At 33.2% G+C, this 16,796-nt stretch overlaps 2 protein-coding genes across 8 annotated transcripts in view; both read left to right on the top strand.

The window, feature by feature from the left end:
* ND-B17.2 (NADH dehydrogenase (ubiquinone) B17.2 subunit) overlaps positions 1-16,796 on the top strand; it is a 397,876-nt gene that overhangs the window by 153,773 nt on the left and 227,307 nt on the right. The gene's annotated exons all lie outside the window — the stretch shown is intronic.
* LOC145306322 (uncharacterized) overlaps positions 1-16,796 on the top strand; it is a 228,818-nt gene that overhangs the window by 201,697 nt on the left and 10,325 nt on the right. For all 6 annotated transcript variants that reach the window (XR_013874950.1, XR_013874951.1, XR_013874952.1 and 3 more), the window contains 8 exons: positions 2,018-2,081; positions 2,603-2,751; positions 3,178-3,297; positions 4,263-4,297; positions 4,937-5,078; positions 5,443-5,521; positions 6,169-6,263; positions 6,519-16,628. Coding sequence is in view for 3 of the 6 variants with exons in the window: in XM_080148405.1 (XP_080004531.1) it covers positions 2,018-2,081; positions 2,603-2,751; positions 3,178-3,297; positions 4,263-4,297; positions 4,937-5,078; positions 5,443-5,521; positions 6,169-6,263; positions 6,519-16,628 (10,794 nt within the window). In the remaining 3 variants the exon portion in view is untranslated. The remainder of the gene's footprint in view (positions 1-2,017; positions 2,082-2,602; positions 2,752-3,177; positions 3,298-4,262; positions 4,298-4,936; positions 5,079-5,442; positions 5,522-6,168; positions 6,264-6,518; positions 16,629-16,796) is intronic.

The raw sequence follows: 16,796 nt of genomic DNA, 5'->3' as shown, positions 1-16,796 counted from the left end.
AAAGGAAATAATTTGCTGTACATTATTAAAAAATTGAAAAATTGAAAAAAAATTCCAACATGATTTTTAATTTTAAATACAAGAATATTTTTTCCTATATGATATGTTAAATTTAAATACAGGAATAATTTTGTACTGTGGAATTGAAGAAATAAATGCTGTACATTAGAGTGGCTTGATTTTCAATGATTTTCTAATTTTAAATGTGCTACATACACTTTATGTCTGAACATCATATAAGAGACCAAAAAATGAAAAGAAAATATTTTGAATAATGGGGAGGCTCGCTGATGCATGTAAACTTTTAGAAAGACACTTGTGGGGAGAATTTTTTTTTTTTTTTTTTTGGGGGGGGATGCAATTATTTTTCTTTCAAAGTATAGCTTTATGCACCTTCCCAATTTTGTCTTGAAGAGTAGAATAAGAATAAAAAATCTGTTTTTAAAACTATTGATCCTAGCAAGAAAAATCCATAAATAAATTTAAAAACCAAGAGATTTTACATATAATTTAAGATTTTTCATGCTTTGATGAATATTTTTTAAAACCAATTTGATATTCTTATATTAATCAACAAGACAAATTCAAAAAGATGCATAAAGCAATACTTTAAAAGAAAAAAAGTTGCACCTCCAGAAAAAACTTCTAAAATTTTTAATGCATGGAAACACCTTCCCCCCATTTCCCCTCAAGGACAAAATCAATTTTTTATATTTAGGTTTCTTATATGACGTTTAAACTGTAGATGTTGATTATAAATTCAATGTCCAAAATTGATCCACTCTACTGTACATTGTTATAATTTAATATTTGATGTGGGTATAAACATTAGACATAGATGGTCAATCTGACCCCATTTTTTTCTTAAAAAGAAACCTTTGTTCACTTTTTGTTGTATATGAAATACAGCCCTATAGGCAACATTATTTGCAACTAAATTTTGCAATGATATAATTTTTAGAAAGATAACTTTATTATAAGAAAATTAAATTATTTATAACTAACTTATTATATGTTGTGTCATACGCTTCACATTATATGATGGAAGAAATATTTTCTTCAAATATTTCACCCAAGGAAAGCTTTAACCTAAGATATTCGACAATTTATAGCTGATACATAATGTAAACAAAATTCCCTTGTGCTGTCTCTAGGTTATCTCTATTGTATAAATGAACGTACAAAAGAGGAGGAGAGGGAGAAGGAAATAGACAGAAAAGTGAGGGAGGGGGGAGGGGGAAGAAATATAGAGAAAAATAGACAGAGATATTTATTGTTCACCCTCAGATGATGTAAATTTTTTGATAGACTTTTTTGAATTTAAGAAAAAGATAGAGAATGAGACAAAACCAAGTATCATATTTTATTAATATTGCTTATACAAGAAAGGTCATTCAAAATTATTTCACCAATATTAAGGTCAAGTGACAAAAATTTAAATTTCCACCTACTTCGCCCCCAGAGGGGGCAATAGTAGAAGGAAAATTCAAATTTTGATCACATGACCAAAATTGTTGAAATAATTTTAATATCCTTTCTAGCATTCACAATATTACGAAAATATGATAAATAACTATTCTCGTATTCATTCGAATCCGGTGGATAGGAATCGGTTCAAATCCATACGAAAAAAATATGTCTAGCATCGTATTATATCCAGCTTTCTACGAATATAAAAATGTACAATGATAAGATTAAAACCATTTAGATTGTACATTCTATATCCGCGGAAAGCTGTTTATAATACGATGCGAGAAATAACATTCTATATCCGCGGAAAGCCGTTTATAATACGATACGAGAAATGACTATTCTCGTATTCATTCGAATCCGGTGGAAAAGAACCGGTTCTCATCCATACGAAAAAACTATGTCTAGCATCGTATTATATCCAGCTTTCTACGAATATAAAAATGTACAATGATAAGATTAAAACCATTTAGATTGTACATTCTATACCCGCGAAAAGCTGTTTATAATAACGAATAGCTGCGAGAAATAACTATTATAATTTCAGGAGTTGACGAACAAACTTCAACGATATCTGAACCAACGTTTTATAGAAGATATCGACAAAATAAGTAAGCATTATTTTCTAAGCTTAGTTGGTAGTGTTTGCAGTTGAACTAGGGTCTTAAATTGTCAGTCCTTCCTTGTGCTGGGAGAGGGGAGGGGTTGATAGAATTCAGCGTTTTTTAATATATTTCATGTTTTTTACCCTTTTATTTTTAACTCATACGAAAAGCAACTTATTGTGCCTTTAAAAAAATGGCGTCGTACTGTTCAAATGACCAATGATAGGCCATTATACATTTTAATTGACTAATGGTAAAATGAATACTGGCTTATCATTGCTCACTTGTATTGTATAACGTCCATTTTTCAAAACTGTAAGCTGCTTCAAATTATCATAGAAATAAAACCACGTTATCTTATACATTGGCTCAAAAACTTTCGGCAATTATCAAATTTGAATTTTTTTTAGTAGTGTCCAAAACACTGATAACATTATCTACATGAGGGTTTATTTTGTTTATAATCATTGGGGATGTTTTCAATGTTCCTCCATTTTCATATCCCTTAAGATCCTCGTATTTTTCAGACGGTCAAATTGTAAACCTGAATGAAATCAACATCAACCAGAAGTTTGAGGTTTACCAGGAGAATTTCTCCCGCCTGGAGGCCCGGATCAGCTCGGTAGAGACACAAAATATCAACCTGGAGGCGAGAAACCAGGAGCTAACGATCCAGGTATGATTATATGTAATCACTTTGCTACCAAAAAGTGTTTTTCAGGCTTTGGCGGGTTTATTTTAGATTTTATTTTCGATAAATAGGTTCCTTTTTGGAAGTAAATGTGGTAAATTTGCTTACCTCATGTTTAGTCAGGACCACAAAGTTATTATTATTTAAAATGTGCTTGGTTTATGTTTAGCCCCACAGGTATAATACTTTGTGGGGATAGAACCTCAAATGGGGGAGATCATCTTTTTTTAGGGGCGATTTATCTTTGGGGCATAGTGGTACCCTCTCTCAAAGAAGTAAATAATCTTCCCAGGACTTATGATAAGCTTCACTGTAACTTAAACCATATCGGTTAGCGGGATCCTTTGGTACAGACAGATACACACACACACACACATATCCTGTTACTTTTTAAAATACTATTTTATTCAGGTGACTGGTCTGGAAGGAGTGGTGTCCTCCCTGCAGGTCAACAATGACAGGTTGACCGCCCAAGTAGACCAGAACCTAACGTCAATACATTCACTTCAACAACAGATCAACATTCTTAAGGTAGATAGATGATGATGACTCTATGGAGCTTGGTGTCGATTCGGGTTCTAGACCTCTCCACGCACCTTGAAACATACTCCGATGCTGTGAGTATTGGTTTAAAAAATATGACGTAACAAAAAAAATTAGCCAATGAGAGTCCACTACGCATGCCGCCATTGGTCAAAAACGGCCTCTCATTGGCTAATTTTTTTGTTACGTCATATTTTTTAAACCAATACTCACAGCATCACATACTCCGCTTATGATTGCGGTGTAAAGCGTCCATTCGCCCATCAGACAACCAACACTTTGATTGCATGACCTTTGTCTGAGAAGTCCTAACTGTGTCTGGTAATAAGTTGCGCCTGTTTTGGCATTCCCCCTACTCTAACTATTAATGTCGGGCACCTGACATAGTAGCAGAAGGAACCATTTTTAACGTCTTTAGTTATGACGCGATGTTAAGCCGAGATTAGAACCTATCACCTCCCCGACGACGAGCGAGTGCGCTACATGTTGAGCCACGGTCGCGGGTGAAGGTAGATAGATAGTTAGACAGACATACAATCCAAAAAATATTAAGACAAACAAACCAAAAAAAAATAATAGAAAAGTCAGTTAGACCGTTAGGTAGTTAAACAAATAAACATACAAAAATAGAGTCATACAGATAAACAGACAAACAAACAATAAGCCAAAAAAAAGACAGATAGGCGGAAAAACAGACACTCAGATTTACGGACTGACGAACAAGATGAGTTGTAGACTATAGGTATGCTCTTTCTTCAGAAAACTCTTTCTGTTGAAAATTTAGCTTTTTGTCTTTAACAGCAGCCGAGAAAATTACGTTTTCTTGACATTGGGCATAAATGGGATGCTCATTAATTTTAGAAACCTTTATAAAAATGAATAATCACCCATCTCAAATAGCATCCAAGAAAATCACATTTCTTCTTTTAAATTACTTACTTCTTTTATTTTAGGAAAAGAATATTGATTTAGAGGAGCTAATAGAAAGGTAATAAGATTTTTAATCAGAATCAAACCCTCTCACGCCCGTAAACTAACAAACAAAAATAAAATGTGTCCTAGCTACACTACTTATGAAGAAAGTTGTTCTGTTTTTGTATAATTCTTCGGCAGTTTCCATGGAATTCACACTGGACCAAAAAATAAATTTTTTATGCCTATTTTAAGTAAAGTTAAGCTAAGTAATGGTTAGAAGAACCCCGCATATACCTTAACTTTCCTGTAGAATAAGGACCAAAAGATTAAAAGAGGGAGGGGGGATTCATCATCATAGCCAGATATCTCTTCTTTCCAGAGCATAGGCCACGCACAATGGTCCTCCAATCTTCTTGGTTACGGGGCCGATTCACTAGTCACTCATGAAATAAGTAAAAACAGTGATTTTTTAAAATTACCCTGGACTCATAAAAAAATGAACAAAAATTGTTATCTTACATATTATTGTTGCGCTACTTATGAACTTAATTATCTTTATATTCATAATTGGACGCTTACCTACTATCCCTTTCCCCAACACGGTCGGAAAATAAAAAAAAATCAATTGCTTAAAGCTTTTGCAACGGCCAACCCAGGTTATGAAAATACCAAACTATACATTAAAATTATGTGAATATTTATCTTGCTTTAGAGTGGAGAAGTCCCGGAGTAGTCAGGAGGTTGAACAGAGTTCCGTGAATCAGGCTGTCAGAGACCTACTACAAACAGAGAAACAAGAGAGAATATTGCTAGATGAAAGAGTTAGCTTTCTCACGGAGACCGATAAAATTCAGGTAGAAAATAGTTAGGGAGGTTGGACACATTGACCTGTTTATTTCACCTGTCCCCAAAGTTAAAATAACGTTCTCTTATTGACAACTTTTGGGATTTTTATTGAATTTCTATTGGTTGGTTAAATAAGCCTCCAAGCGTTTCATCAACCCCTAATTGTAAACTACAGAGGGGGTAATTTTGTCCAATATCATTGGGATGTACATCAACTTATTGGTCATTGACTTATCGCTTAAGATCCCTGGAAAATAGTGATGGAGGAATGAATTGACCTTAAACTTAATTTTGAATAGATAAGTAAACTTAGAATAAGATATGTATACCTATAATAAGTGATTCCAACCTTATATTTACATTTTATTCCAGAATGATCGGTTTGAAGGTTTAGACAGAGAAGTAGAGTCTTTAAAAGACAAGCTGACAAATAATCAGACTACCATACAGGGACATATTGTAAACATTCCTTTTAGAATTGAGCTTATTTTTCCCTGAATTTTATCTTAAAAAATAATATTTCGCTGATTTTACATGTAGCTTCGCACTATTATTTTTTCCAAAATTTCTTTTTTTTTTAAATTCTGAAAATCTAGAAATGTAAGAAAAAATACTTTACTTAATTGACACAACCCAATCTTTCCCGATTTTGTATAATTTTTGAGGAACACGATTCCAGTGACGTCATATTTTTCTTTCCCGAAAAAGGGAAGGGGGGGAAGAAAATCTCTTCAAAAGAGATGGGGGAAACCCCCTTTTCTCTTTTTTTCTTCCCCCCTTCCCTTTTTCGGGAAAGAAAAATATGACGTCACTGGAATCGTGTTCCCCAAAAATTATACAAAATCGGGAAAGATTGGGTTGTGTCTACTTAATTATGCATTTTTGAAACAAATAAAAAAATTTGTGCCCTACCCTATATTATAATAAGAGTATGAGGGAGGGGGGGCTAGTCAGTCCCTGTGATAAAGATTTTAGAATGGAATAATATTCGCATCCGACCCTATTTGGTTTTAAACGTTAGCCCCCCCCCCCCCCTTCTCAAAAAATAAACATCTTTCCATAAATTTGAATGTTTAACAAATGTAAAAAAAATGCAGGAAACTCACACACAGCTATCCTCCAGAATAACTCACGTAGAAGAACTCGCCATAAACCTGGAACAGAATATAACCACCTCCTTCAGACAACAACAGGTGAGCAACCATTTATTGTCCGTCAAAAGTCGGTTTGTAATTTTATGTTAACCATAAAACTAGGTTGTTCATGTTCAAGGTTTTTTGTGGGGGATGGGGGTAAAAAATCTCAATTAGACTTCCCCTTGTCTTGGGAGCTGGTAAAATCTATTTTTAGTAATTTTTGTGGGTGGGGGAATCATTTTTTTAAATTTAATTATTAATTACAGCATTATTTTCATATTTCAAAGTTTTTTAACATTTTTTTTGTTTCAGGCCGAAGAATTGGAAACACTGGGAAAACGAGTTGACGCCATTGCCGAAGACATGACCAACTTTGGCAAGACTACCAATGACAACCTGGCCGCTATCAATGACCGCCTAACCAGCCATGACCAAGCCATTGCCAGCATACATGACCACGACATTGCCACACTTACCCACAGAACTGACGCACTTGAAAATGATCTTGCGCTGGTAAAGGTTGAAGTAACTGGAAACACTGCCAACATTACAACAAATACAAATAACATCACAAATATAACTACAAACATCACCACAAATACTACCAACATCTCTTCAATGAATGAAAGCATTACAAATATCTTCCAGACACTAAACAAAATGAACACAAAGACAGCGGAACAATTTGACAAAATAGAGGATTCATTGCAGCAACATAGAGATTCTATTCATGTTACAATCAAAGAGATGACTGAGGATAATGCCAAGATCAGAGGTATTGAGAGTCAGGTTGCCGGGCTGATGGATGGACATAATGGAATGAGAAATGACATATCAAAGATTGAGGCTGACCTCCTCAATCTAAATGCTGTTACTCAACAATGTAATACTAAAGTTGAAGAGGTTACTGTGCTTGCTACCAACATTGATGTCCATGTCAAAGCTCAAGAAAAAATTATCCAACAGCAAGCTGATGGAGACTTAAAGGATATTAAAGCAAAGATCGCTGAACTTCAAGAGCTGGGAACAAACTACTTGTCCTTCAGATCCGAATATGTAGAACCTATGCATGGCCAATTGTCAGTTATTCAACAGAAACTTGTACAGAATGCAGATGATGCTGAAAACACTAAGACAAGTTACAAGACCTTGATAGCTGGCCTGCAAGCTGACATTGAAGGACAAATTAAGTTGATTAAGGATGAACAAATTGAACACAAGGAAGAGCTGCACAATGCTGCTGAGGAATTTGAGCGTCTTTCACAAGAAATTGATTCATTGAAGGGAAATATAAATAATGTTTCTACAACAATCAATGAGCAGTTAAACATCAAGTTTGTTTCTAACAGAGATGAGTTGCTCAATAAGATAGGAGAAGTGGAGGGCAAAATAAACAATAACCATACTGCTATTGCCAACAATGCTGAAACCTTCAATGATAACATGAACAAGCTTAAAGAATCATTGGACAAAGTTTCATTAAACCTAAATGAACAAATTGTTTTTAATATTGAATCTAGCAATCAAGGATTTGAGAGTAAAATTGGAGATATTTATGCAAAAATACAGAAGAATGAAGAAGACATTGTAAACAACAATACTAGTCTTAATAAGGAAATAAATATCCTTAAAGAATCTATTGAAAACATGTCCACAAATTTTGGAGAACAGATAGAAGCCAATATTACAAGCCATAAGGAAAGCTATAATTCAATGTTTGGAGAGATTGAAGATAAACTTAAGAAATTACATGAAGAGCAGTTGAACTGCAAGGATGAGCTTTCAAATGCAGCAGAAGAGTTTGAAAGTATTAATAAGGAATTGGAGAGTCTGAGAGAAAATCTTCAAATAACAACTACCTCTTTTACAGAAAAACTTAATGTTAATATTACATCAAACAATGAGGCTATTGATGTACGATTTGGTGACTTAGATGAGAAAATCAACAAAGCTAGTATTTGCATTAACAATGTCAGTGAGACCTCCAAACAGGATATCATTAAACTCAGAGAAGACCTTGATTCTATTACTGCCAATGCTCGAGAGCAACTTGAAATTACAATTAATTCAAACAGAGAAAGCGTATCTGGTGAAATTGAGAATATGAATGGAAGAATTACCAACAATGAAACTGATATATCAAACCTCAAGGATGGAGCTGCTGAACAGAGCAAGAAAATTCAAGAGGCATTAGACAACATGTCTGTGTCAGTTGATGAAAAGATTGAAGTCAACAAGAATGCAATCAATGTCACTATTAAAGAGATTGCTGAAGATAATGATAAGATAAAAAGCATTGAAAATGAACTATCAGGAATGGCTGAGAACCTTAACAATACAAATGCAAGCATCTTAAAACTGAAGACAGACATATCTAACCTAGATGCAGTAACACAACAGTTTGAAACTAAAGTTGAGGAGGTTACAGTACTTGCTACCAATATTGATGTTCATGTCAAGGCTCAGGAACAAATGATTCAACAGCAAACAGAAGGTGATATGAACAAGATCAATGAAAGAATCACTATTCTGGAACAAAAGCTTAACCAGAATGCTGATGAGGTTGATAATTCAAGAAATACTTACAAGATTTTGATTGAGGAAATGCAAGCAGAAATTGATGGTCAAATAAAGCTGGTTAAGGATGAACAAGTTAATCACAAGGAAGAACTCCACAATGCTGCCGAAGAATTTGAAAGATTAGCCAAAGAATTGGAGGACATAAAGGCAAATCTTACTAATGTTTCTGCATTTTTTAATGAACAGCTTGAAGTAAATATTGTGTCCAACAAGGAAAATCTTGATCAAACACTAGGAGATATAAACTCCAGAATAAAGAAAAATACAGATGAAATTGAGAATATCTCTAATAAAATGAAGGAAAACATAATGGAAGATGTTGAAGTCAAGGTTAACCAAGTTAGAGAAAATATCCAGATAAACATTGAGAGTTCGAATGAGAAAGTATTGCAACACTTGTCTGAAGAAGTTGATGCATTAAAAGCCTTAGTTGCTGATCTTAGAGTCAAAGAGCAAGATAATTTATCTGAAGCAATTAAGATGTTGGAGCAACAGCTTGAAACATTGAAGCAGAATATTGAAGTTTCAGTAAATGTTGCACAAAAGGATTCTCAGGAGAATCTTAAATCGAAATTAGATGAAATAGATGAAAAGTTACAAGATGTATTGAACAAGAATCAAGAAAATATTAATCTTGTTGTAAATATGAAAGAAGAAAATAACATTCAGATGAAATCTAATTCTGATGATCTAAAGAATGAAATCAATGATAAGCTAGCTGATCTTACAATTATGATTGAAAATCTGAAAACTTTGGAAAAGGAAGATAATGAAATGGTCATCAAACTTGTTGATGATAGAAATAGTAAGATCAACACTGACCTTGAGAAAATGATGGCTGATCTGCATAACAAGCTTGATGAACAGAAGGACAACTTCAATGTGTCAATTGAACTCTCTCAGCAAAATATGCAAGGATCTTTGCTGACCATTATTGATCAAATCAAATATGATCTTGATAGTCTAAAACAAAAAGAACAAGAAGGCAAAGAAGTGATCATCATTGATCTTCAAAACAAGTTTGACAAATTTAAGGATGAAATCAATCTTGTAATAGATGATTCCAAACAGTTTTCAGAGGGCACTAACAGAGACATTGCAGCTTTACAGATTCTTATTGATGATTTAAAACAAAAGCAGAAAGAAGATTATGATGTAATACTTCAAATAAGCAATGATCAGGATGCTAAAAACAGAAATGACACAAACAAACTTATTGAGAATTTGGTCACCAAGATAAACAGCCTGAAAGATAATCTGGATTCATCAGTTGCTGACCAAATGGAAGAAATGAAACTTACCATCAATGACCTTAGAAGTCAAACTACAAATGATATCAAAATTTTCCTGGACAAGAATGAGGAAAAGGCAACAGAAAATCTTACTGAACTCAAGAAACTGGTTTCTGAGTTAGAAAAAGAAGTTGAAGACCTAAAGAAAAAGATGAAGGAAGATATGGATGTTGTTTTCCAACTTAATCAAGAAAGTGAAAAGAAGAATAATGATGCAGGAGAGAAACTGCTTATTGAACTAGAAAACAAGATTGCTTCTCTTAAAGATGGTATTGATATTAACATTAATATGAGCAAGGATGATACTGCAGAGAAAATTGAAGCAATTCAGAGAGCCCTGGATGACCTGAAAAAGAAGGAACATGAACAGATTGAAGTAGTTATCAATGACGTTGACAAGAAACTTGATGCTATAAAACAAGAGATTAACATTAATATTGATAATAGTAAATCTTCTGATGAGGATTTCACAAAGCAAATTACAGATCTTTATCTTCAAATTCATGGATTGGGTGAAAAAGACAAAGCCAATGAAACGCTTGTTATTCAGCTTCAGCAAGATACATCAAATAAATTGATGGGCCTGAGTGATCTAATGGAAGAGTTGAGAAGAAAGGGAGCAGATGACTTGAGTATTGTTATTGAACAGAATGCTGAGAAAAGTAACGAGACCATAGGTAATCTCATGACATTGGAAGAAAAGCTAAACAACCTTAGTAATGAATTAGAAAACCTGAAGAAGAAAGAACAAGAAGACATGGGTGTTATCATAGTTGATCTTCAAAATAAAATGGATGATTTGAAAAATCAAATTAATATTGTCATTGATGGTACTAAAAAGTCCTCAGAAGAATTGCTGAATGAAAAACTGAAAGAAATGGAGAAAAAGTTAAATGATGGACAAAACAAAACATCAAATGAATTAACAAAGATTGAGGCAGACTTGACTAATTTGAATACAATTACTCAAAAGTTTGAAACTAAAGTTGAAGAAGTAACAGTTCTTGCAACTAATATAGATGTTCATGTCAAAGCAAATGAGGAAAGAATTGAAAAGCAAACTGAAGAAGACATCAAAGAGATTAAACAAAAAATTGCAGAGCTTCAAGAGTTAGGAACAAACTATTTAACCTTCAGATCCGATTATGTTGAGCCAATGCATGGACAGTTGTCAGTTATTCAACAAACACTTGTTCAAAGTGCTGATGATGCTAACAACACTAAGAAAACATACCAAAATATGATTGACAGCGTACAAGCTGATATAGAGTTAAGAATTAAACAATTAAAGGAAGAACAGTTAGAACATAAAGATGAACTTCACAATGCAGCTGAGGAGTTTGAACGACTTAACAATGAACTTGAGGCAATCAAAGCAAACATTACTAATGTGTCATCAACATTTAATGAACAACTGCAAGTAAACATTGTCTCAAACCAAGAGAACTTTGATCAAAAGTTTGGGGAGATCAATAACAAAATTAAGAAAAATGCAGATGATATCACAAATGTTCAAAATGTTTCAATGGGTGAAATTAACAAAGTCAAAGAAACTATTGAGAAGTTGATGGATAACAAAATTGAGATTACAATCAATAAGAACAAGGAGGAACTTGAAGGTAAAATAATGAAGATTGATGATAAAATCAGTAAGAATCAGACAGACATTGATGAAAAGTTAACCAACAATCTGGAGGTTATGCGCAGTTTCCACTCTGAAAGTGCTCTACAAGTTGAAAGAATGACTGCTAGAGTGGATGAAATGAATCAGGACATTTCAAAGAAAAATGAAGACAAAATTAAAGCTTTAGAAGATGAACTTGATAACCTAAAGAATAATTACACTGTGTTGGTTAATATGGACAATGAAAGAAAGAATGAGATAAAAGAAAATTCTGAATCAATCATGGGAGATGTTGATGTTAAACTTCAAGAAATCAGAGAAACAATTCAAATTAACCTTGATACAGTCAATGAAAATATCTTAGCTAATTTGGCTCAAGAAGTTGACACATTGAAGGCTCTGGTTGCTGATTTGAGAGTTAAAGAACAAGATGATTTAACAAATGCCGTCAAAGGACTTGAAAATCAATTAGAAGCTCTAAAACAGAACATTGAAATTACAGTAAATGTTGCACAAAAGGATTCTCAGGAGAATCTTAAATCGAAGTTAGATGAAATGGATGAAAAGTTACAAGATGTATTGAACAAGAATCAAGAAAATATTAATCTTGTTGTAAATATGAAAGAAGAAAATAACATTCTGATGAAATCTAATTCTGATGATTTAAAGAATGAAATCAATGATAAGCTAACTGATCTTACAATCATGATTGAAAATCTGAAAACTTTGGAAAAGGAAGATAATGAAATGGTCATCAAACTTGTTGATGATAGAAATACTAAGATCAACACTGACCTTGAGAAAATGATGGCTGATCTGCATAACAAGCTTGATGAACAGAAGGACAACTTCAATGTGTCAATTGAACTCTCTCAGCAAAATATGCAAGGATCTTTGCTGACCATTATTGATCAAATCAAATATGATCTCGATAGTCTAAAACAAAAAGAACAAGAAGGCAAAGAAGTGATCATCATTGACCTTCAAAACAAGTTTGACAAATTTAAGGATGAAATCAATCTTGTAATAGATGATTCCAAACAGTTTTCAGAGGGCACTAACAGAGACATTGCAGCTTTACAGATTCTTATTGATGATTTGAAACAAAAGCAGAAAGAAGATTATGATGTAATACTTCAAATAAACAATGATCAAGATGCTAAAAACAGAAATGACACAAACAAACTTATTGAGAATTTGGTCACCAAGATAAACAACCTGAAAGATAATATGGATTCATCAGTTGCTGACCAAATGGAAGAAATGAAACTTACCATCAATGACCTTAGAAGTCAAACTACAAATGATATCAAAATTTTCCTGGACAAGAATGAGGAAAAGGCAACAGAAAATCTTACTGAACTCAAGAAACTGGTTTCTGAGTTAGAAAAAGAAGTTGAAGACCTAAAGAAAAAGATGAAGGAAGATATGGATGTTGTTTTCCAACTTAATCAAGAAAGTGAAAAGAAGAATAATGATGCAGGAGAGAAACTGCTTATTGAACTAGAAAACAAGATTGCTTCTCTTAAAGATAGTATAGATATCAACATAAATATGAGCAAGGATGATACTGCAGAGAAAATTGAATCAATTCAGAGATCCCTGGATGACTTGAAAAAGAAGGAAGATGAACAGATTGAAGTAGTTGTCAATGACATTGACAAGAAACTTGATGCTATTAAACAAGAGATTAACATCAATATTGATAATAGTAAATCTTCTGATGAGAGCTTTACAAAGAAGATTAATGAGCTAACTCTTCAGATTCAAGGTCTTGTTGAAAAAGACCATTCTAATGAAACTCTTATTGTAAACCTTGAAAAAGATACATCAGATAAGTTGAAAGGCTTGAGCAATTTACTTGAGGAAGTGAGAAAGCAAGGAGCAGATGATATTCAAGTAATTATAGCTGCCAATGCTGAAAAGAATGAAGATGCATTGTCAAATCTTAAGTTTTTACAAGAAAAGATTGATGAGATTGCTAAAGACTTGGATGATTTAAAGAACAAAGAAAAGCAGGATTATGATGTAGTCATACAACTAAACAATGATAAGTTTAATCAATTAAAAGAAGATGAAAACAATCTAAAAAAGGATATTGATTCAAAGATTGCAAGCATTCAAGAAAATATAAATGTTACAATCATTAAATCAGAAAACAAAATTGAAGAGGAAATGAAAGAAAATCTAGAAAAGATCAAGAATGATCTGGAAGAGTTAAAGAAACAAGAAGCTAAGAATATCAATGATTCTATTGCTAATATGGATGAGAAGATAGCTAAAATACAGGAAAATGTAGAAGTAACAATAAATGTTTCCCAAAAAGCTGCTGAGCAAAATTTGTCTGCAAAGATAGAGGAGATTGAAAAAGAGATTAGATCCATGAAAGAAAATGAACAAGAAACACTAGAAGGTGTAATTACTGATTTAGAAAATAAGATGAAAGCACTAAAAGAAAACATTGAAGTCAACATAAACATGACTCAAAACAACTATGAAGAAGAAATTAAAAATAAACTAAATCATATATCAATTGATCTTCAAGATCTCAAGAACAAAGAAGTTGAAAATGAGAATGAGCTGAAGAGGGCAACTGATGAAGTTAAGGGTAATGTTGACAAGGAAATTAAAGAAATAAATAATAAACTTGAAATCAGCATTAATGACCTAAGAAATAAGACCAAGGCTGAAAATGAAGAGCTTGATAAGTCAACAAAAGAAGATATTGAAAGGATTGATGCATTATGCATAACACTAAGGGCTCTGTTTGATGAGCTGAAAGAGAAAAAGAAGGAAGATCTTGAGCTTTTGCTGAAGATAAACCATGATAATGCAGAAGAGGCCAAAAATACTGCTGATAATATGATGAAAGAAGTGGAATCAAGAATCCTAATGATGAAGGATAATATTGAAATCAACATAAACAACACACAGAAAAACATTGAGGATGGTTTAAGTAAGAAAGTTGATGATTTGAGCATTGTAGTTGAAGACCTTAAAAAGAAAGAGCATGAAGACATGACCATCATAATAAATAATATTGATGAAAAAATGAAACACCAGCAAGAAAGCAATGATGAAAACCTACTAGAGAAGCTGGAAGAGCTAAGGAAGCAGTTTGAACAAAAGGACAAGGACAATATGGATATTGTTATACAAATGGACCAAGCTAATAAAGACAATACAATGCAAGCACTAGAGGATAAGATTAATGAAATTAAGAAGGAAATTCAGCTAAATATAAACATTCTTAATGAAAAGTATGACAAGAATTTCAATGATTCTGGAATTGAAGTTTCCATGTTGGCAGATAAGTTGAGTGATCTTGAGAAGAGTGGAGACTTGTTAAACAGTTCATTGGCAAATATCTCACTTGAAATTGAAGATAAATTCAAAGGAGACTATGCTGCACTCCGCTTAAGAATAGAAGATTTGGAAAAGGTTAAGGATCAAATCAGTGAACTTGATGACTCTATTACTCTTCTTCAACCTGATGTTGCAGGAAATAAGGAATCCATTGCCAGCCTCAGACTGTTTGAGTCAAAGCAGATCAAGGACTTTGATGAGCTAAAGAAGCACAGTCAAGAAATGTTGATTGTCCATAGAAGTGAAGTTGATGCTAAGTTAAAGGAACTCTTTGGCCTGAGAGATACTCAAGACCAACATGGTAAGGAATACAAGGCATTTGTTGAAAGTATTATGGTTCAACTTGAAGGTTTGGTAGTAGAGAACACTACTCAGAATGATAAAATGGGAAAACTTGATGATTTTACCAAAAATATGGATGAAAAATTTAAGGAGCTAGAACAGGCAGACAGTTTCCTACAAGAAACGCATATGGATCTAACAAAGAGAACACAATTTGTTGAAACTGAGATCAAAAGAGTAGAAGCTGCATCCCTTGCTCTAATCAAGGATCAAAGAACAGATGCTGAAGAGCTAAAAGTTGAGTTAAAGAAGGTTGACAGTAAAACCAGTCCATTCTTTGATAGGTTTGAAGAATTACAAAATCAAATAACTTTAAACAAGGGTGGAATTGTAGAGAATTCTGAGAAGATTTCTTACAATACAAATGGCATTCAAGACATCACTGAAATTCTTAACAATCTAAAGCAAAAGGTTGAAATAAATATTGAAGATATAAGCTTGAATAAACAGCACATTCAAAAGAATGTTGGTGACTTTAATGTAAGATTGGATGACATTCATGGTGATATAAACTCAAACTTTGATGAGAAGTTAGAAAAACTGAATGTTCTATTTAATGAAACTATGGATGCCCATGCTAAGGGCGAAGATGCAAAACATCAGAAGATCTCAAATACTTGCACAATGCTGGAAATGGACTTGAACAGTACAAATGAAAAGCTGTCAAAATTGGATGGTCTTCACCAACAGCTTAAAGATCAGCTGGCTGGCCAGAACAGCCAATACAGTGAGGCCATGCAGCAGTTCAGAGGTCAATTGGATGGATTAAATGTCCAACACACAGAAACTATCCAACAAATGAAGGAAGTTACAGTATTAGCAACAAATATTGATGTACATGTAAAAGAACAACAGGCTCAACAAGCTATTGATACCACCAACTATGACGAAAAAATAAATGAAGTTAAGGGATTTGCTGATGACCTTTCTAGAGATTTTATTGCTCTTTCTGAACGACTCAAGACTTTTGATGAGCTCAGTAAGAATCAGGGAGAGAGAATTCTCCTGATTGAAAGGCTTGGAGATCAATTAGAGCAACTTAGCGAGGAAACCAGAGAGGACAAGCAGAGTATCAAGAGTCTCTGGGATGAGTTCCATAACCAGAGAGAGAGGTCTAACTATTTTGATGGTCTGATGAACAAATATGATTCAGAGAGACAACAGAGCGAAGCAAAGTCAAAAGAAGAGATCAATATTACAGTTCAATCAAATAACAAGGTGATCTTTTTGTTGTGTTTTTTTCATTAAGCTTAGCCATTTTAATAATCAATATGTGTGCCATAAAGCTTATAATCCCAAACATTTATTTTTTTATTTAACATATCTTTTTATTTAATTTTCAATTAAAATATTCTCAAAATATCTTTCTTTAAACAACAAATTCAT

Source organism: Acartia tonsa, chromosome 14 (genome assembly GCF_053477335.1).
Source record: "Acartia tonsa isolate MP-2025a chromosome 14, ASM5347733v1, whole genome shotgun sequence".
Taxonomy (NCBI): domain Eukaryota; kingdom Metazoa; phylum Arthropoda; class Copepoda; order Calanoida; family Acartiidae; genus Acartia; species Acartia tonsa.
This window is presented reverse-complemented; position numbering and strand designations above follow the sequence as displayed.